This window comes from Palaemon carinicauda, chromosome 6 (genome assembly GCF_036898095.1).
Source record: "Palaemon carinicauda isolate YSFRI2023 chromosome 6, ASM3689809v2, whole genome shotgun sequence".
Classification (NCBI taxonomy): Eukaryota; Metazoa; Arthropoda; class Malacostraca; order Decapoda; family Palaemonidae; genus Palaemon; species Palaemon carinicauda.
The window spans coordinates 140,999,208-141,016,376 of NC_090730.1; the positions used below are offsets into that span (position 1 = coordinate 140,999,208).

Consider the following 17,169-nt stretch of genomic DNA (forward strand, 5'->3'; position numbering starts at 1 on the left):
ATATATATATATATATATATATATATATATATATATATATATATGTATATATACAGTATATAGATATATATATATATATATATATATATATATATATATATATATATATATATATATATATACACAAACCAGTATATATATATATATATATATATATATATATATATATATATATATATATATATATATATATATATATATATACACATATATATATACTTATTTGTGTGTGTGTATCTCAAAGCCCACTATTACTTCAGAAAAAGGTTAGTATAAATCCTAATAAATAGTATGAAACTTACTTTATTATAATTGCGCATCACCACAAATACAATCTAAAACCTTGTCTACTTTATACCCCATAAGTGGGAACCAGTTACTAGAAATTCTTTTTTCTTTGTATCTTTAATTTTCACTATGCAACTGCATTAGACTTACTCCAGGTTTCACCTCTAATCTAATATAAAATTCTTTGGGTGAGTCTTACGAATCTACAGAAATGACAAAATGGATTAAAATTAATAGAAACTTACTCTAGCATCTTCTAATCTCTGAGTAAGTGTTTCAGCTGTGTTTACAGCATCTTCTTCCAGCAATCTATTTGTTTTCTCAATGTTCTCCAATTCATTTGTAAGATCTGTATTTTCATCTGCTAATTTGACAGCCCTGTGCATGGCCTCATGGGTGTCTCCAAGAATATCTGAAAGTTTGATATAAAAAAAATGACAATTCTCAATACAGTATTACAGCACTGTATATTAAAATAATCCTTCTAAATTGCATATACTGTACATAATAAAATTTTATCAATCTTCCAGTGTTTCTCTCAGTAATAAGGTCTAAAAGTATGAAGTAGTATCTACATCCCCCTATAAGCCTAATTAAATTGAAACTCTAGGCCAATAACCACATAATATAATTTGCATCACCATGAGATGATTTATTACTAGTGTATGCGACCCTTTCATTTTTAGCCATTAAGGGATATGGATCAATACTTAATTCACTACTCAAGCATCTGCGATTAGATCAATCCATTTCATGTAATATAGCACATGCATTTGGTACTTCTAAGACTGAAAGGCCTCCAGTAGTCAGGGTTACATTTTGGAATTTTAAAATGGTTTAACAGTATACAAGAGGTTCAGCTAAATCTAATAAAAGCATCAAGGTTAAAGATTTCAGGAGTAGAGCTACATTTCTTAATTTTTGCAGAAATCTTTCTTTGGAAAATTTTAGTGGCAGATCATTGGCATACCATGTCAAAATACCCTTAACATTATCTTGATGAATTTTGGTTTACTTATTGAGATTGCTGGGCTCTAGGTCCTATAGTGGTTGCTGTCAATGTGGTCTATTAACTTTTTTGAGTTCAGTTATTTGATTTTATAATCTAAATAAAAAAAAAAAGTTATAGTTACATGGTGCCGGGGTTATACAGATAGGTAATTAGACATATGATATCCCCTACAGTCAATTTTGAGTCGCAAATTTCAAATATTTAAAAAAAAAAACAGTCTGGAGTCCCATATTTCAAATTATTTTGAAATGGTTTGTTACATTTAATCTAGACCAGTTGAGTCTAGTCTTAATATTCTAATTCTGTAAATGACCTATCTCCTTCCTCCACTGGTGTCCCACTTTTATCAGTGTGTGGGAGTCAGCAATATAACATTAGGGGAAGTTCATAAAATAAACTGAATTTTAATAGTAAAACGTAATTTCTACACACCTCATGTTCATTTAAATGTCCACTCTCCTCCCCATATGCTCCATAAAACTTATTGTTAAAAATATATACAAAAGAAAGGTTGTGGCAACTATAATGAAAACTGCTAGCAGTTCTGTAATTCTGATAAAAAATCCTTGACTTACTTTTAAGTTTCCCTTCAAGGTGTATATTGGTCTTAGTAAGCATATCATTGTGAAGCTGTAGCTGATGAAGATGAGCATGAGCTGCTTGTAATCTGTTATCTTCTATGATAGCTGCTACTGAACGACCTCCTTCCAAGAGACCCTGCAGTCTTCCAATCTCTGCCTCTCTGTTGGCAATCTGTGAAGCAAAATTTAAAAAAAAAAAGGAATAAAGACATGTTCTCTAATCAATTTACCCCCAACAGAAACTTTCACCAAATACCTATTCAACATTCTCAAAGATAATAAGGGGTGTCATAATAACAATGAATAGTAACTACAGTACTGTATGCACAAAAATAGGAAAATCCAAAATAATTCTTTTTAATAATAATACACAATAACTAAAATCACACACATAAAAAATATGATTACTTTACTAGATACCTTATAAGTAGGCAGACATACATAATTATATGATTAACTAAATTCATTCAAACAGACAAATAAGCATAACTACACCTGTTTCTTGAGCATATTGCACTGGTTCTCATTTTCTTTAGCCTGCCTTCGACTGCACTCAACCTCATGTTGTAAATCCTGAAGTTTCTGGTCTGTCATTCGTAGGAGGTCAGCCAAATAGGCATCATTGTTGTTTGGGTACTGACCTGCACCAGCACAGCCACACCTAAGGTAATCAAGAAGTACCTTAAAGCTTCAATAAAAGCAGAACATATGAAAAAATAGTAAATCATATATCTTAAATATTAATCAATTACACAATAATCCCTTAAACATAAACAAATCTAAAAGTAATTATATCATTAAAACTTATCCGTTTATACTGCTTCTGCTACTGGTGAAGGGTGTTCATATCCACTCAAAAAAGTATCAATAATAGCTAACAAAACAAGGAGCAATAATTAACATAATTAAAAAATCTAACAGTAATTTAAAGTACCAAAGTATTAGCAGGCTCATGGGAGGAAACACTTGTTAAAACTGTATTTCAAAATAAAAATACATATAAACTGTAGAAATATATTACAAGAAATCACATATTGCCTTTATTAACACAAACTCAAATGAATAAATAAAAACATCTAGATATGAATAGAGCTGGTAACATTATAATACAATATAATATAGTATATAAACACCTAACCCTATGGACAATAGGCAATTGTGCTATTCTCATGAGTTTCAGAGTTTATTCTATGAGGACTGTCATTCTTCACATGCCTAAACAAAAGAAGAATCCATAAATATCAACCAATAATTTTCATCCTTCATAACAGAACACTCAAGATATATCTACCACTGTACTGTACTTGAATCATGCTGAAAGAATGCATAGTTGCTAACTTGATTTTGAATTATGGCATATGCAGTAAAAAATAGTTGGTTAAGCTGGTTAACTACTGCGACATGCCTAATCTAAAGCCATCTACTTGAGGATAGATCTATACATGTTAAAGAGATGAGACTTATGTCACTCCTAAAAGAGATCCCCGAGGTCCAAACTATAAGACACCAAGAAGTTGGTGTCTTATAGCCAGTTCCCAAAAAGATCTCTTCAGATCCCATTGAACAAGTTTAAGTCTACCTCAACTTGTCCATACAGGTTTCCAGTACTGACCTCCAAGAAAATCCACATAAATGTTCCACCAATGCCAACAATATGAGAACTGTTGCTATCCACAGAAAGAAATAGCCTTATTAGAACTAAAGGTAATCTTTCTAGCTCTCCAAGTTTTTCTACCTGTCAATCAAAGTTTTATGTATTATGCTAGATCATTCTACCAAGGTGGCTTGTCTATAAAAGGAGGGAGGACCAAAGTCCCATCTATGTATAATTTTGTCATAATATCACTTTGAGCACGATAATGCTACACAACAAGATTTCAACAAGGAAAGACAATAATATAGTAGCTAACACTCTTGGCATGGGGATGTAAGTTGTACTTGTAAAGCAGATTGGTTGCACCACCCACAGGCCTAGAGGGTTATCTGGAGGCCGAGGTACACATGTGAACTATCAAACACCAAAATGGTTTCTGACCAATGTTCTCACCTCCCAGATGTAAAACATGGGGAATTGACGCTTTCACGGTGCCATATGAAAGCCTGAAAGTATAAGCATCATATTCATTGTCACTTAGGCTACAAATGTACTGTAAAAGATGAGGCCCATTAGTTAAGACAACACAACATGATTAGTTTTTAGACTTGCTGAATCTCCTAGAGGACACTCCAAAGCCTTACAAGCAAGGAGAAACAGATGCGTTCTCCCTTAAATTAATTCTATAAATCTCAGTTCTCCTCAATCTACTGACTTAGTTAACATATGATACCATATCTGGAGAAGTTTTTTCATCTAGGGAGCCAAGGTAATTGCTAACCTATGAAAATTGTCCACTACCAAGGTGAACCAATCTAAGTGGAGTGTATTCTGAACTAGGTGACAAGGAAACACTGATATTCTATTTTTATTTAGGGAAAAAGAGGACATTTTTAAATTGCTAGCAGAAGTTCTGTCCACTATCAAAGTCTTTTTATCTTTACTGGCAAATGTATTTCAGAGCAAGGTCATAGATTTTAGTTCATCATATGGATAGAAAAGGATATTTCAAAAAGTAAGGTCACCCTTAGACTGTTTAGCCACTTTGGTGAGACGCAACCCTTGATACTAAAGCCTTTATCCAACTTTGTACAGACCTTAGACCATGTTTCACTAAAAAAGAATCCCTTTGAGTGTATTTCAATAGCTTTTACTTCTGCCCCATGAGAGAGGGAAACTTATGACTCAACTACCCAAGGAATAAAAATAGAAAACTGGGAGACTTTTGACCTATCCTATGAACCCCATTTTATTGCAAAGACATTGACAGCTTCTTCCTAACTTAATGCTTCTCCATCATTTGTCCTTTCTACTTAGGCAGTAAATTATTAAGATCTCCTAGGCCCAGTCCAGAGTTGCATGGAATTAGCCTAAGAAAACTTGGTCTTATTGGAAGGGGATTCTCATTTGTTTTTATATACTTGTTCAGTTGAGAAGTTTAGGAAATCACAACACTCTTTTGGCTAGGAGAGTCATAACAACCAAGTACAAAGCAGGTCAAGTAAAGGTTAGGGGACAAAATAAAGGCTATGTCCACCTCTGGGTAATTTTACCAGAAAGCTTTATGTAAATTATGATTTAAACACCATTTCCTGAGGTTTTTGATCAACTTTTGCAGTTTTACTTTCCAGACCTTATACATGACTATACGTATTGTTGAGCCTGAAGCTGCCGTAGACAAAATTTCAGCAGTCCCCGAAAGTTGGCTGTACAAGATTCATCTTCATCTACATGATCTATACCTCTTTCCTTCCTAGCTGAGTATTCTAGGGTAATACTTTCCATGCCCCAATGGCTTAGTAGGAATTACATCCATGCTCGGTAAAGTAAAATCCACAGCTTTAGTAACAAGATCCAAGTCCAATTCATGAACTCTTATCAATATTCATAACTTTTTGGTACAATTCAATCATTAATGCTAGTTTTCATGGTTCATTGTGTAGATTTTATCATTCTGTTGGAAAACAAAGATCCTTCTCATCTAAATGGCTATTAATAGGTTTGAGGTTAAATGAATATAATTTTTATTTTTTTATTCTATTATTCAAAATTGTTAATTAACAAGAAGTTATCTTGCTCTCCTAACCCACGTTTCTTTGTAGATGGTAAAGAAATCTAAAAAAAAAATTACCCAGTTCACCACCAAAGGGGTGTAGAATCCCAATCCATATTAAGCCTGGTGGAACTGGAAGAATTTGTTTTATTCTTTGGAGTGCCTGGGGAATTGTGTAGGTGCATCATGAAGTTAATAAAAGTAATAGGTTTGTATTGAAAACATGATCTGTGTCATGATATATTTGGAAAATGTCTCAAGAGTAAGGAAGTGGGTTGACACAGTAAATGACAGTAAAGACCTAAACTTCACAATGAAGAGGTTAATGTACCCCTGAGGCTACCCAAACTTATGACAGGTACTTCTGTCGCTGCCCAACTTATGACAGGTACTCCTGTGGCTACCCGACTTATGAAAAGAAAAAAACTTTAACCATTTCCTTTTGAGTACTGAGGGATATGCTATACATCTTCGGATCCACTTGTCCCTCTTATCTTCTATGTCACATCAACATTATTTCTTTATGGAGTTAAAAAAGCTCTCAACTTTTGGGTGCTTATAAAACTTTAGAATTATCCTAGAGGGTGGGCTGTGGCACCCTAGCAGTACCAGCTGAACTCGGTTGAGTCCCTTGTTAGGCTGGGATGAACGTAGAGAGTAGAGGTCCCCTTTTTTGTTTTTGTTTCATTTGTTGATGCCGGCTACCCCCCAAAATTGGGGGAAGTGCCTTGGTATATGTATGTATGTACATACAGTTAGCACAAACCATTAAATTGCCTCTAAAATCGAAAGGGTTCACTGAAGTACTCGTATCTTTCCCTCATCCCTACTTTTCTTCAGTCCTTAGCTAGATACAGACAATAAGTTGCAAATCAAATTTGACTACACATACTGTACATCACAAATATATTCTTACTTTGAACACTTGTTACAGGAAGACATGATTTTCTCTGGAAGATGAGATGTGATTTCTAAACGCTGGCGATGGAAAGGTATCTGCTTCTTCCGACCACCTAAAAACAAAACAGAACACATCAAACAAAGCAAAATTATGAAAAGAATTAAAATGAAATTAAAGTTCTATTTTGATAGCATGATGACTCACATTATATATTCTTTAATGGTTATGATTATTACTGACCAAATCATATATTTTTCTGTCAAAAATAAAACAATAGTATGACCCTTCAACAAACCTAATTCATTTGTAAATATTAGAATACAGATCTTTCTATCATATTAAAATATAAGATTCATCCTGAATATTGCCTAAACTTATTCAACAAAATTAAGTTATAATTAAAAAACTGAATCAATGCAGATGAGGGCCAATTAGGTATTCAATTCAGGTAAGATTATTAAAGTGTTTTTATACCTGTTACACAGATAGAATATTTCTTTAACATATTTACCCAACCTAAATGATCCATAAGTTTTATGTAAGAAGAGATACAATGAATTCCTTAAATATTCAATCTACTTATGGCAAGAATGGGCTATATTTGGCAGTTGATATACAATTTCTGGGGGGCCTGTGACGGCCGGTGAGAAAGGTCCTTCCTTATACCTTTCCTAATATAAATCTTCCAAATATACTAGAGAAAGATAAAAGCATGGAATGCAGAGGTTACAACCCTCGCGCGAACACCTTGTAGGTGTCGTGTATTAAACAAAGGCGTGTGTAAACCACTATTCACAGGTTGTCTTCCATTTAGATAATCCCTTCATCAATGGGGAGGGCCGTGACAGGCCCTAGATAACATGGTTGAACTCCCCAACGACACCTACCACGCGCGCCCTCTAGGACATCCTTCTTTAATTGGACTTCAAGCAAGCATAGTTTTTTTGGGCACAGTGTTTTTTCGAAGAATTTCTCGTTATTTTAACATGACTGACGTTGTTACTTCACCCTTACCAATGTTAAGTACCATAGTTTGTTTTGGCAGTTTTTGACAGTACCGGGCATTTGTTCTATTTCCATTATGGTGGTTTTTAGTTTTGGAAGCGATTGTCCTGCCGAGATATCGGCAGCCATTTTGGGTATGTTCGCTTCGGTAAATTTTCTAGTTAATTTGGCCCATCTGGTACTCTGTCGGATAGGTTATATCACTTACGTTTTATGGCCTTTTATGTTATCATTAATTATTATTAATTTTTACTATGGTATTTATTTGCTTGCAAGTCCAATTTGGACCTACGAAGAATAGCGATTTAAGATAGCGTTTTAAAGCATAGTAACGGTTTAAAGCTTAGCGATTTAGTCTGTTAATTTGTACCCTCCTGGAGGGTTCGTTTTAGACTATATCCTTGTTTTTTGGTTACGTTGTCGTTATTCTTCGTTATTACTATTACTAAGAAAAGCAATCAATTTTATTAAATTTCTTATTTATTGTGTGATGTTAATTTTTAATATGTAACCTTGAGAGCGAAAGCATAGAGTGCTCGTTTCCTGTTCTACAGGTATGAGTTATCCTTTCTCTCGTTTTCTTTGAGTAAGAGAGGTGAATTTCCCGTTCTCCGTTTTTATACGATCACGGGTTATTCAGGCCTCTTCTCAGTATCAGAATTGATGATAGTACGTTTAATATTATAAACGATTTATTGATGTGGTTACTGTTAATATAGCTAACACTATTATTAGGTACGTTAGTGTATGAGTCATTAATTGGGGTCGTTTTATACCGACACCCTTAGCTCCGCCTTGAGTTATGCTTGGCTCCGCCTTGAGTTATGCTCCGCTATAATGAATACTCATTGGGTGAGAACTAGTTATCGTTCCGGAGCAGATTTTTGGAGTGCAACGGTGAAATCCGGCACTCGGACTCCGGCTGAAGCCTTTTACACACGAACCTTTGTCATGTTTGATCACAATTACACAGTTAAGGCCCCCGTTTTCATCGTATCTCCGGCTTCACTGGAGATAACTCATTCATTGAGGATAAGGTTATCGTACCGGAGACGGTCACGATTTCACGATGACGGGCCTTTGCTACCGGACCTCCGGTAAAAACAGAGATCAAGCAGGAGTCCAGAACCGGAGTTAACAGTGTGATATCGATGAAGTTTAGAGATTCATGCTATGTGGTTACTGGTTTTCTATTATAATTTCTTATTTTATTAAGGTGTTAGCTACTACCATACTCACACATTAATTAAGATTCAAGTGTTTCTGATTCATAAGTCAATGACAAGAATCTCAAGGAACATCCAGACTTATGTCTTCTTTCTTTTTACAGAAAGTCCGCTGCACTGCCAGGGGCTGCTCCGCTGCCTTTACTGATTCCATGGGCCATGATCTATGCCGGGCCCATGCCCATTGCGCCATATCCTTCTCTCGGGAACCGGGACAAGCCCCCTATACGATATGGTTTCCGGAGGCATGCATGCTCTGCTATGGGCTGTCAGCCCTACTCCTGAGCGAGGAGGTAAGTTGGTTCTAGTGGCCCTGTTAATATTCTTTGCGAAGAATTAATTGCTCTTTGTATATTGACTTCAGTTTTGACTTCATCATTAATTCCCTCTCCTCTTTCAGGCTGATGATGAATCTCTCAGGGAGGCGAGAGCTACTCTCCGGACTTGGGTGTCAGGGTTTGGGAGGAATGCGCCTGCTGGCGCACCCTATCTTCTTGATGGAGACATGGCTTCTCGCCTATTCCCAGGCTCTACTACTGCAGCAGTTCCACCGGAGACAGCGGCCCCGTTAATTGAAGTGATTAGAGAAACCATTCTAACTGAGGAAGAGGTTTTAGTGACGGAGGCCGGGCCCTACCTAGGTCTGGACGAGGAACCCATGGATGAGCAGGTAGGTGGTGTTGAGTTGGTGGACCCCCTTTCACCCCACACTCCTTCCTCTTCTACTTCCTTTCACGGCTTTGATAAACCTACGGCTTCTACTCTAGGTTCCTCCATTCCTGTACGACCCAAGGTGAAGCCACTACGTACCTTTAAGCCTTCAGCTTTGCCATTATCAGTGTCACCGGTTCCGGGACCCTCAAAGGATCCTGATGTTCATATTGCTATACCTAAAACCGTGACTCCTAAGAAGTCAAAGTCTACTAAGTCCAGGGCTTCGTTAGAGGATCAAGCTCGGGAGCCCCCTTTATCCGCCGCCATGGTCAGGGATATTGTGAAAGAGCAGATACAACAATATCTTCAACAGTCTAGGGCAGACCGAGGAGCTATGACGGAGCTCAAAGATATGGTGGCAAGTCTCATCCGTTCCGGAACTCAGATGCCCCCTCCTTCAGCCCCGGACGCATCGAAGTTACCTCCCTTCGAGAAAAACAACCCTTGGAGGTTTGCCTTACATGCTCCATATATTGATGGTGCCATAACTCTAGAGGGCATAGGCACCCGTCCTCTAGAGGACTTAGAATTTTACCCTCCGGGACTAGAATTCCCATTCAACGGCTTCGTGCGATTGAAAGAACATGCCTTGGTTAGGTTAGACAAGGTACCGAAGGAAACGGTAATATTCCCTAAAGAGCAGGCCCAATCTTTCTGGGCCAGGACGTTGTCAGACTGGGGTTGCACTAATTCCAAGCTCACCCCACACAAAGGAGCCTACACCATATTTACAGCTTCTCCAGGTATTACCTTGCCTATTACAGATAAAGTGGCAGCTCTTACTTTTCAGGCTATCAAAGAAGGTTCTGCCATGCCAGCTCTTAAAGAGACCGATCCCACCTCCATGCTCATTCCGAGTACCGTTACTATCTGGGATGATGCCCCCGCTACTTTCACAGTAGGGAAGTTAGACCCAGACTGTGCCTCTAATCTGTTCTCCGAGAAGCTTCCTAAATTACCAGATATTCTTCTCAAGACTGAGTTTGAGGCACGGAATAGGTTGGCTAGGTCTCTCCACTCCATTACCTCCGTGGAGTCCCTAACCTCACTTTACCCGACCGAGACCATGTTCCGGATATTCACAAAGAACCTGTCTCTGTCCTTCCAAATCGACTTACACGAGTTTTGTTCGGCTCGGGTTAGTTGCAGGAAGCACGTTCTTTCTGAGGCCACGATCAGGCATGAACCGAATAGGCTGATAGCTTCCCCCTGCTGGGGTAAGAACCTTTTTCCTCAGGAGGAGGTGAACAAGGTACTACAAGATGCTGCGAGAGCAAATCAAAATTTGCAAGTGAGGTGGGGCCTCACTGCCAAAAAGAGGGTTGAAGGGCAAAAACAAAACTTCTTCAGGAAGAAACAGAGGTTTGCCCCTTACAAGACGAGCCGAGGTCACTACCAACAATCGTCGATTGCCCACTCGTCTTCACAGTCTCCCACTGCTTCGTCTCCTCTACAGCCGAAACACCCTCAACAGGTGGTCTACCTCACTGCTCCCCCAGGTACCCAACCCAACCCCGTTTGGATGCCCTCACCCGCATACATCCCTAGCTACGGACCCTCAGGTTCCTTTCGTGGACACCAGAGAGGTAGCTTCAGGGCTAGAGGACAGTTCCGTCAACGAGGCGGACCTAGGACAAGGGGTTCTCGAGGAGGGAAAGAACCTAGATTCACTCCCTCGCAATGATATAGTTCCGGTAGGGGGGAGACTTTACCACTTTCGAGACCGTTGGACCTTCAGTCCGTGGGCTCACAGCATAGTCTCCAAAGGCTTGGGGTGGAAATGGTCACAAGGTTCCCCTCCTCCACCAGTGACCTTCTTCCAGAGACCCACATCCATTCTGAGAGAGTACACCACCGAGTTACTACAGAAAAAAGCAATCAAACGGGTTCGATCGCTGAAGTTCCAAGGCCGCCTGTTCACAGTTCCGAAGAAAGGCTCGTCGGCATTGAGAGTGGTCCTGGACTTGTCAAAGCTAAATTCTTACATCCTCTGCGACAAGTTCCGGATGTTGACCATCTCTCAGGTACGTACCCTGCTTCCCCGTGGGGCCGTCACCACCTCTATCGATCTTACCGACGCCTATTATCATGTACCAATAGCTCGAAACTTCTCTCCTTACCTAGGTTTCCGTCTAGGCAGGAAAGCCTTTGCATTCAAAGTCATGCCCTTCGGCCTCAACATTGCACCCAGGATATTCACGAAACTGGGAGAGACGGTGCTAGAACAACTCAGGAACCAAGGGATTCAGATCGTTGCTTATCTGGACGATTGGCTTATTTGGGCTCGGTCAGCCCTGGAGTGCAACAGAGCTACGAAGAAAGTACTTCGTTTTCTCGCCAACCTGGGATTTCGGGTCAATCTCCAAAAATCCCGCCTACTTCCATCAGACCGCTTCGAATGGTTAGGCATACAGTGGGACCTTGCACGGCACAAGCTGGTTCTACCTCCCAAAAAGGTAAGAGAAATAGCTTCCAAGGTCAAGAATTTTCTAAAACACAGGCAGGTGTCCAGAAGAGCCTTAGAAAGAATCCTCGGCCTTCTGCAATTCGCCTCAGTAACAGATCGCCTATTGAAAGCCAAACTCAAAGACATCAATCGAGTTTGGAGAAAGAGAGCCACAGTACCTTTAAGAGACAAGGTCTCGAAAATCCCCTCTGTCTTGAAAATGAGATTACAGCCATGGTCCGAATCGAAGAACCTTTCCAAATCGGTTCCTCTTCAATTCCCACCCCCACAAGTGACAATTCATACAGACGCGTCTCTGAGTGGATGGGGGGGTTACTACGAACGTCAGATGTTTCAGGGCTCTTGGTCACCCGCCATGAAACACTTCCACATCAATGTTCTCGAAGCCATGGCAGTGTTCTTGACCCTGAAGAGGCTCTCTCCTCCGAGGTCGACCCACATCAGAGTAGTGTCAGACAGCACAGCCGTAGTACACTGCATCAACAGAGGAGGATCCAAGTCGCCCAACCTGAATCAGATCCTGGTCACTATCTTCACCTTGGCAGCAGAAAAGAACTGGTTCCTGTCAGCAACCCACCTAGCGGGAGTCCAGAATGTGATAGCGGACTCACTATCCAGGATGAAACCACTGGAATCAGAATGGTCTCTGGACATAATTTCATTCCAGTGGATACTCAGGCTGGTTCCGGGCCTTCAGGTAGATCTATTCGCAACTCAGATGAATCACAAACTTCCTTGTTATGTGACACCAAACATGGACCCTCAGGCTTATGCCATAGACGCATTAACCCTGGATTGGAACCATTGGAGGAAGATTTACCTATTTCCACCAGTGAATCTTCTAATGAAAGTATTGCACAAACTACGCTCCTTCCGGGGGACAGTGGCCTTAGTAGCACCTCACTGGCCAAAGAGCAGTTGGTTTCCTCTCCTCCTCGAGCTGAAACTCCGACCCTTCCGGATTCCATTCCCCAAACTAACCCAAGTAATTCAAACACAGACTGTGTCAGATTCCTCAAGGATAGCCAAAACCCTAACTTTGTGGACTTCATGAAGTTTGCAGCGCATAAAGACGCAAACATTGACCCAGAAAACGTTCTCTTCATCGAAGCGGACAAAAGGGACTCGACAATTCGTCAATATGATTCGGCTGTTAAGAAATTAGCAGGTTTCTTAAAGAATTCAGACCACACTCGTATGACTCCGAATTTAGCCATCTCGTTCTTTAGGTTCTTATTTGACAAGGGCTTGGCAGCTAGCACTATAACTACCATCAAGTCAGCTCTGAAGAAGATATTCCTGGTTGGGTTTAACATTAATCTAGCTGATTCCTATTTCTCATCTATTCCAAAAGCATGTGCTAGGCTTCGGCCGTTGGATCGGCCACAAAAAGTCTCTTGGTCTCTGAACAATGTCCTCAAACTCGCGTCGGACACTGACAACGAGTCCTGCTCTTATATCGCTCTGCTTAGGAAGACGTTATTTCTATCAGCTATGGCCTCAGGTGCTAGAATCTCAGAACTAGCAGCGCTCTCACGTAACCCGGAAAACATAGATTTCCTCCCTACAGGCGAAGTACTGCTTACCCCAGACAGAGCTTTCCTAGCAAAAAATGAGGACCCGCAAAATAGGTGGTCCCCTTGGAAGATCATCTCTCTTCCCCAGGATCCTTCGCTGTGTCCAGTCACTACTCTCAGGACCTTTTTAGCTAGATCTGCCACCCGCTCGTCTGGCCCCTTATTTATCAGGGAACAAGGTGGTACTTTGACCATTCAAGGTATCAGACAACAAATCCTCTACTTCATTAAACATGCTAACCCGGAATCATTTCCCCATGCTCATGATATACGGTCAATAGCTACCTCTATCAATTACTTCCAGAACATGGACTTTGATGACCTTAAAAAATACACGGGTTGGAAGTCTCCTATGGTTTTCAAACGCCACTATCTAAAGAACTTACAGGCCCTTAAATACCCTACGGTTGCAGCGGGGAGTCTTATCTCCCCCCATTAATCTCTGATTTTTTCTTTATTCCATCTCTTCTCTCCTCCCTCCTGACCACCTCTCACACCACGTCGCCACTCTCCTGGGTGGTTCGTTAGCCCTAAGTTATTTTGCCATGTTTAATTGTTATGATTTAACTGTTATTGTAATTATCATTCCTGTAAAGTTTGGATATGCTTAGACATGTAAGGTTGATTCCTTTCACGACGGGACACTCAGGTGATCCCTGGTCCTCATATTATTTTAGCATTACATCCCCTATGCCTATGGCTAGTTTATGATTTATGTTTACTTACAGTATTGTATTATTGCCTTACATGGTGTTTGTTTTCTCCTTATTGTTATTAATTTATTGGGCTTGGAAGGCATTCTCTGGTACATTCTCACCGGCCGTCACAGGCCCCCCAGAAAAGGGATTTTGACGAAGGAAAAATCTATTTCTGGGAAGAGGCCTGTGACGCCCGGTGAAACCCTTCCCGGTTATTTGATACGGACCCCACCCCTCTTTTTCCTTGCCAAGCCATATGTTCTTGCAGAAGGATGTCCTAGAGGGCGCGCGTGGTAGGTGTCGTTGGGGAGTTCAACCATGTTATCTAGGGCCTGTCACGGCCCTCCCCATTGATGAAGGGATTATCTAAATGGAAGACAACCTGTGAATAGTGGTTTACACACGCCTTTGTTTAATACACGACACCTACAAGGTGTTCGCGCGAGGGTTGTAACCTCTGCATTCCATGCTTTTATCTTTCTCTAGTATATTTGGAAGATTTATATTAGGAAAGGTATAAGGAAGGACCTTTCTCACCGGGCGTCACAGGCCTCTTCCCAGAAATAGATTTTTCCTTCGTCAAAATCCCTTTTTGGTGCACTGGATAAAAGTCCAATATGATAAATAAATAAGAGTGAAGCTGTCTTCTTTTACATATCTACTAGAGGATAACCATTGTTTTCATGTGTTAAATCGGAGACATAAAACAAGCTGAGCATTATTCATCTTACCAGGAGTGTTGACAATAGCTTTTAGGTTCTTCTCCTGCAGTTGGAGGATTCTCTCTGTCTTTTTCCTGGATTCCAACTCCAGATCCTCTGTCTTCCTCTGGTACTCTCCTACTATAAACCGGAGGTCTTGATTCTCCTCCTCTAGCTTCTGTAATGCATTCTGCAGCTCTGAAATGCACAATGAAACTTTGCTAATAATGAATACTCTAAATAAACCTAACTTGAAGAGCTTGTTATTTTGTGAAAAGCCTAGTCAATTGCAGGAACTGGTATGACATGAAAGGTCTTGAAAGGGGTAGAGAAGACAACAGATTTAAGAAAAAGGGAATCCAAATAAAAACACAAATAATTTTTGATGTGCTATTCATACTCTGAAAAACTGCATTTTACATCTATAAAAAAAAAAATTGGCTAGTAGGAGAATCAAACTTAATGTCAATCAAATTATCCCTTGTAATGCACTTTACAAAAATTATCTTGAGACAGCCATAGATATAAATAAAATGTACATGATGGCTTAGGCCTAATTAAAGATATTTATACTAAGAACTCCAACTGTATTGGTGCCAAACAGCAAAATATAGACATTGCTACCCTTTGAAGTACTGTACCAAAGGTTTGGTGTAGATTTATTTTACCTCAGTTATATCAATGTCTGGTAAAGGATAGCAGACTCCATGGAGGGAGGAGCTGACCCTTAAATGGCAGATTAAAGCCCCTCTTCTGATGTCAAGGTCAATCATGATTTTCACTCCAATAAGGTACTAGGAAAACCCAATTACTGCAACCTCTCTAATTGGTGTGATGTAAGTCACTAAATGGCTAGATGGCTAGACATGGTACTAGGAACTCAATATAACTAATTGTTCTTGCAGAAAGAGAAAAAATGTTAAGTATTAAGGGTTTAGATGTGTGTGGATGCGATGCAGGTGAGATGTATTGAATGATTTGTTATGGGAGAGACAGCTACATGGTTTGGTATGAATAGATTTCCCTGAGTAAATGAGACTGGAATCTCCTATGGCAATGTGTGTGGAACCAAGCTTGATTGTTAGAAATATAGCATAAGGTTTCCTCAAAAAATATTTTAAACTAAACTTGGGAGGGAGAAAATTGGGAGGAAAAAAAGTTTGCTAGATTGTGTTAGTACAACGTAGATAACAGAGCAAAATGATGGATGTAATGGTGATAATGTCCATAGAATAGGCTGTGTAAGAAAGGCAATATGGTGTAAGGAAATGTCTGAGAAGAGACTTGAATTATTTGGGAAAACAAGGGGGGAGGTAACATGAGGGGATTGTTAAGCAGTTGCCACGAACTGTTTACACAGTATACTGTATGTGGTGAAAGAAGAATTGGCACGGTGAGAACCTTAATATCCAAGAAGCATAAAAATAGGTACAAGACAGGGTTCTATGGCACAGTGTGTGTAAGGGGGTTTAATGCATTGCTGATGTAAAGCCTTCTATTTGGGTGTATGAAGTCATCAATATAATGGAAGTTTAACTGTACAGGGGATCATCCACAATCTAGCAATCAAAAGATGAAGGTGGTAATGACCATTGTATTTTTTTCTAAATCCAGCCACCGATCAGAAGAAAAATCTTAATATTGGAAAAAAATGATGCATGAACACACAGAGAGGTATAATACGTATATACCTTATAAACTGAGGGTATTCTTTAAAGTAACAAAGTTAAAATGGGAATTGCCATCCAAAACAGTTATTGACAAGTTAAGTTTTCATGGGCATTCTTCTGTGTGGGATGAAAACTCTGTTTCTTAAAAAGAGAGAGGCACAATGACTTAAAAACACATAAAGGAAGGCAGAGGATTCCATATGCCAAAGGAGAAAGATGTTATGGCCTGACCAATATGGTTGACTTTCATCTTAACTACCGCACACCATCAAAGAGTACTATCTGTCAGAATATGAAGTCTGACATCAAGGATGAGGAAGCAGCCCATGTTCAAGAACCCCTCTAATGCTACTCCCCAGGTAACATCCAAAGAAATTTAAGTAACTCAATGCTACAAAAAATGATCTGTGTCACTCATTGGAGAGAAATGTTCATGACCAATACTTCAAGAAAGCATATACAGTATATCAGACAAAAATTAAAGAACTCCAAAGCAGTTAAATATAAGTAAAGATCTTAATGAGACACCTCCATAGTAATTGTATAAAGTCATTCTAGAGAGAGAGAGAGAGAGAGAGAGAGAGAGAGAGAGAGAGAGAGAGAGAGAGAGAGAGAGAGAGAGAGAGAGAGAGTAACAACATTGTCGAAAATGAAAAACATACAATAGCAAAATTAAAGTAGT

General features: G+C 39.5%; 1 protein-coding gene across 1 annotated transcript in view; it reads right to left on the reverse strand.

The window, feature by feature from the left end:
- LOC137642681 (centrosomal protein of 135 kDa-like) overlaps nucleotides 1–17,169 on the reverse strand; it is a 495,143-nt gene that overhangs the window by 244,316 nt on the left and 233,658 nt on the right. The window contains exons 4-8 of the mRNA XM_068375458.1: nucleotides 14,848–15,015; nucleotides 6,445–6,541; nucleotides 2,377–2,542; nucleotides 1,876–2,053; nucleotides 534–700 (exon numbers count right to left, since the gene is read on the reverse strand). Coding sequence (XP_068231559.1) covers nucleotides 534–700; nucleotides 1,876–2,053; nucleotides 2,377–2,542; nucleotides 6,445–6,541; nucleotides 14,848–15,015 — 776 coding nt within the window. The remainder of the gene's footprint in view (nucleotides 1–533; nucleotides 701–1,875; nucleotides 2,054–2,376; nucleotides 2,543–6,444; nucleotides 6,542–14,847; nucleotides 15,016–17,169) is intronic.